Source organism: Emiliania huxleyi (genome assembly GCF_000372725.1).
Source record: "Emiliania huxleyi CCMP1516 chromosome Unknown EMIHUscaffold_1335, whole genome shotgun sequence".
Lineage (NCBI taxonomy): Eukaryota > Haptophyta > Isochrysidales > Noelaerhabdaceae > Emiliania > Emiliania huxleyi.
In genome coordinates, this window is record NW_005201253.1 from 5257 (window position 1) to 9865 (window position 4609).

Genomic DNA, 4609 nt, shown 5'->3' on the forward strand with positions numbered 1-4609 from the left:
CGTATGCGTTCTATTTTACCCGAAGGTGAGCTGCTGACGGGGTTTGCAATGAGGAGCGACTCCGAAGGGTGTGTAACCACTTTCCCGTGCAAGAAAGAAATCAAGCGGAGTGGTCCTCGCCAGCGCCCGCCGCGAGTTCTCGCAGGCAGCCATCGATCGGTCGGTCTAGGTCGGCCGGTGCGTGCTGCGACACGTTCGTGTGTGTATATGCTGCGCCCCGCCGATCTCGAGAGCATCGCGTCGGCCGACGACCCCCTCGGTGCGGCAGCCTCGGCGATGCTGCACTCCAGATCGCGCCTTGGGCCCATCGTCCCCTGTGCGAGGCCAATGCACTGCGGGCGGTCACCTCGCACGGCTGACAATGGAGGAGCGGAGATTGGTGGTGATGGAGTCACGGCCAGTTCTGGGGCCGGTTGCGGATGACCGCTTCCCTTCAAACCGTCCGCCCGATCGGCGTGCGATCGACGATCCACCTCTGCGATGACCGGCCTGCTCCGCTTCGCGTGCGCCTTCGCACTCGTCGGCCGCGCCGCCTCGCACGGCGCGATGACGAGCCCCCTCTCCCGCAACTATTTTGACAAAGCGCGGCTCAACGGTATGATTATATTGCAGATGGCTGAGTAACATCCAGCAGTACTGGAAACGAGTGCCTTGCCGGGCGAGAGCGGGGACATGGCCCTGCTCGCCACGCGCCTGATCCCTTCACCGACGAGGGACAGCCGGAGCACACCGCATCCTCCTCCGGCGACGGACGGCTCAGCTGCTTGCTCGCGGCCGCTCCCGAGTGTTTCGCCATCGCCTTCCTCTCGCCATCAGCTCGCTCAATGCGTGACCTTTACCGCCTTTCTACTAGGTCACACAACTTCCTTTACCGCCTTTCTACTGGGTCACACATTTAAAAGTTGATAGGTGTTTCGGCGTTCCGCATCTCCCCGACACCCCTCCCGCCGGCCCTCCGCGCTCCGGCGCACCTACGTATCCTGCTGTATGCACTGACCACGGTGTGCCGGACTGACAGAGGCCAGTGTGCAATCTTTACCGGTATGAGACTGGTATTTGGCGATATTTTGATTAGTTTTGGAGTGGTATGGTATAGTGGTATGCGAAAGTGGTATGCGGGGTTTTCAGTAGTTGTAGCGGCTGTCGGTGTGGTCCCGGGGGCGAAACCATGCAAAAGTGCGGGTATTACCCGGGTATACCCGGGTTTTTTCAGGTATACCCGCAAAATACCCGGTATTTTGCCGATTTTGCCGATTTTGCCACCAAGAAGGCACTCCGACTCGCTTTGATTTCCGTGAGGCAACTGGTATCCCGTACCACTTTTTGATTAGTGCAGGCCTTGGGTTTGATTAGCCAAAAACTCCCATACCGGTAAAGATTGCACACAGACAGAGGCACAGACGGGACTGGGGACTGGGCACGCTGCCCCCCCAGCCCTAGTGCGGACGATTTTTTTGCGGTATCTTGATGTATCTCTCCATATCTGACCATATCTGACCATATCTGACCATATCCGAGGTGTGGATAAACCAGACACCACTATGTTATATCATAGGATATAACATACTGAGATACCAGGCTCTTCCCTGGCATATCAGCTATCAAGAAACCGTCTGTTTTCTAGGAGGAGGAGCTCTGTATTCTGCTTTTTCGACATATCCCACAGATCACATCCGGGCCATGGGAATATCGGTCCAGACGCTCTGGGTTCTGGTTTTTCGAGGTGTGAACGATCTCCCGGAGGGGTCATTCCGCCGGAATGACCCCTCATTAACTAATCGGATTCCGAATGGGTCGAACGGGAGTACTAAGACAGCAGCATGTTCTGGGTGGGAGGAACCCTTATTAGGGGAGGATTCGTTCTGCTTTCTGGTTTCTGCGATATCGAGCGCCCCTCGTTGCTTTCACCTCTCAACGGCGACGAGAAGCGGCTCACCACGGTGCCTCAGCGCACAGTGTCGCTCCTCTGTGAGACTGACGCAAAACAGGCCAGCGTTCAGTTGCTCAAGCGCCAGGCACTCGGTGTTTGGCACGCCGACGCCCTGTCCGACGTTGAGAATGCCATTGGCGACCTGCACTTCTGGCCAACGACCTGGTCGAAGGACCCTCGCAGCCGTGACTACGACATGCAGCGCCTCGGACGGTCCAAGCGGCTCGACAATCGCGAGCGCTTCGAACTCTTCCGATTTGTGGTTGGCAACGGCGCATCACCCGCTCTGGCCGTCGAACTCCTTGCCGCGTCGGAAAGCCTGCCAGACACGTTCGCCATAACCCAAATGGAAAACCTCGTTCCATGGAAAACCTCGTGAAGAAGGCTGCCGAAGGCAGCTTCTCGAAGTATAAGGCATACATCATGGCGGACCGCAAGTGGGCCCCGGGTCTTTTGCGTGCCAGAGCAGAAGCCTCTGCCTCTTGGAGAGTACTGCCCATACGAAGACGCTCGCAAGGTGCTTGCACGGCAGAAGAAGCGCCAATAGGCCGGCTTGCTGGTGTCCGATGGAGGCCGCCATCGCTTAGAGTCGCATGTGGAGCGCCACCGCCACCGTGGGCGATGATCGCTGCCGCCAGCCCGCAGTGCATCCTCCGTTCCTAAATGCATCGTAGTCATCTCCGCCGAGGGCGGCGTCCCATGTCGTCATCCATGTCACTGCCACGCTACCTCGCATTCAGTGCCGTGCCGTGAGCGCGGCCTGTGCTACGTGTGTGAGCGTGCCCACGGTGTGAGTGGCGGCCTGCTGTTGCGCGCACTCTTGTGTCGTGTGTGTGTGTACAGAGACCACGCGCCAAGCCAGCGCACATGCTAAGCGCACTGCGTTGTCTGTTTATGAGCTCTCTAGAGCATGGTCGTTCCTAAAGGCGCAGCTAGGCGCAGCCGACACATGGGATGGACATGGCAAGCACATGGCATGAACACAGGGCAGGCACGATTCGCGCATCTCGACACACGACTGCACACAGGCGACGCTACGTCGCGCAAGGGTGCAGCGGCTATGGTCACGCACATCGCGCCCGATCCCTCCTCCTAACGCGACGCCAACTAAGGCATCAGTGCATGCATCGCTCTCCCTGTCTGCGCGGGTGCGCCGGTCGGGCGCTGGTGGGGCGCCGTCCTACGACCGGCGAGCCCCGGCAGAGGGGTGGAGCTCTCTACTGAGCCGCCTTCCCCGACGGCGGCGGACCGGCCCGGGCGCCACGGCGCCGCAGAGGCGGCAGCGGGGACGGCGTCAATGATGGCGTGCCTCAGAGGCCGCCGGTCGCGGCGTGCGTCTCGCTCGAGTTGACCCCGCGCGAGGTGCCTAAGTCGCATCGAGCTGCTCGTCGGATGTGAAGCCCAGCGGCTCGAATGGTAGCGGCTCCCCCGCCCGCGACGCATTCTCGTCGCGCCAGCGCAGGAGCGACCACGCTAACCAGGTGTGCCCGAGGCGTCGCCGCATCGTATGGGCGAGATCCTTTGACTCGCCGCACCGCATTGCCCACTCGTGACAGAAGGTCTCGAAGCCGGTGTGAGAATGCACCATCTGTGCCGACAACCTGTCGAGCAGCGAATTCTCACGGTGCTCTGGGAAAGCTGGATCCAGCGGCGTGAGGATGCAGTCGCCCCTGGGTAGGGCACCTGCTTGCCAGCTGGGATGCGCGTGCCGCCCTCAGCGTACGACATGCTGTGCCACGCGGAGCACCGAGGGCAGGAGAGGCCATTGAGCTCGCCCTTCAGTCGCCCGTGCTCCGCATAGACCGTTGGAGATGAGCATTTGTCAGCCCGCTTGACCACCAGGGGTACCGCCTCCCCAGCGAGGCCACACGCCACGCAGTGCTCCACGTCCGGCACGAGCCGAACGGTCTTGCGGCTCGGGTCGTCGCGAAGCTGGGAGGCAAGCCGATCGACAATGGGCAGCTTGCTTAGCAGATACCGCACCGCAGGAGCGGAGAGGCCTGCCGGCATCTCCCCAGCAATACGCTCAGCGCGTAAGGGCGTCCCAGGTGGGTAGAGGTTGAGCGCAACCACGAAGCTGATGAAATCCTCCGCCGAGTTGATTGGGTGGGGCTCCTGCGCGAAGGCACTTGCGCCATCCTTGATGTGTTCGAGCTCGTTGAGACCGAGATCGTCGAGCCAGCTCGCCATCGGGGACCGAAAAAGCAGATCCCAGATAACTATCCCGTCACTGTTCTTTCTCTCTGTGATTTCGTGCTCGATACCCCCGGGTTCGGACGGGGGTACACCTGTTCATTGGCCGGAATGAGCTCATTAGGACGAAGCGGGAGATGTCTTCACACCGCAGAAACCAGACCCACAGGCAGATCCCACGGGAAATCGAGGCGGGTGTCCCAGAAAACAGATCCCAGAAAAAACAGAGCGCGCGGCAGAAACCGACCGACCCCTGGGTTTTCGGCTATGGGAAACCGCGATGGGAAACCGCAGCAGAAACCCTATGGGAAACCGAGGTCTGGTGTCTGCTTTATCCAGGAATGCCATATCCCGCCATATCCCGCCATATCCCGCCATATCCCGCCATATCCTGCCCGCCTCACGCCGAGCAGCCCGGCCTCTCCGCGCTCCGGCCGCAGAGCGCGAGCATCGAGCGCCTCCCTCGCGAGCGCCGGATTCCTGTGC

At 60.6% G+C, this 4609-nt stretch overlaps 1 protein-coding gene across 1 annotated transcript; it reads right to left on the reverse strand.

The window, feature by feature from the left end:
• Positions 1-2822: 2822 nt before the first annotated feature.
• On the reverse strand, positions 2823-4135 carry EMIHUDRAFT_447031 (hypothetical protein). Its single transcript, XM_005788595.1, has 2 exons — positions 3450-4135; positions 2823-3296 (listed from the first exon to the last, which is right to left on the reverse strand). The coding sequence occupies exons 1-2, from the start codon at positions 4118-4120 to the stop codon at positions 3038-3040; spliced, it is 930 nt and encodes a 309-aa protein (XP_005788652.1). The 5' UTR covers positions 4121-4135; the 3' UTR covers positions 2823-3037.
• Between the last annotated feature and the right edge of the window lie 474 nt (positions 4136-4609).

Coding starts and splice junctions, on each gene's coding strand:
- EMIHUDRAFT_447031 (XM_005788595.1), bottom strand. CDS start 4,120: ATGGCGAGCTGGCTCGACGATCTCGGTCTCAACGAGCTCGAACACATC. Junction 3,297..3,449: donor TGCGGTGCGGCGAGTCAAAG/GATCTCGCCCAT, acceptor GATGCGACTTAG/GCACCTCGCGCGGGGTCAAC.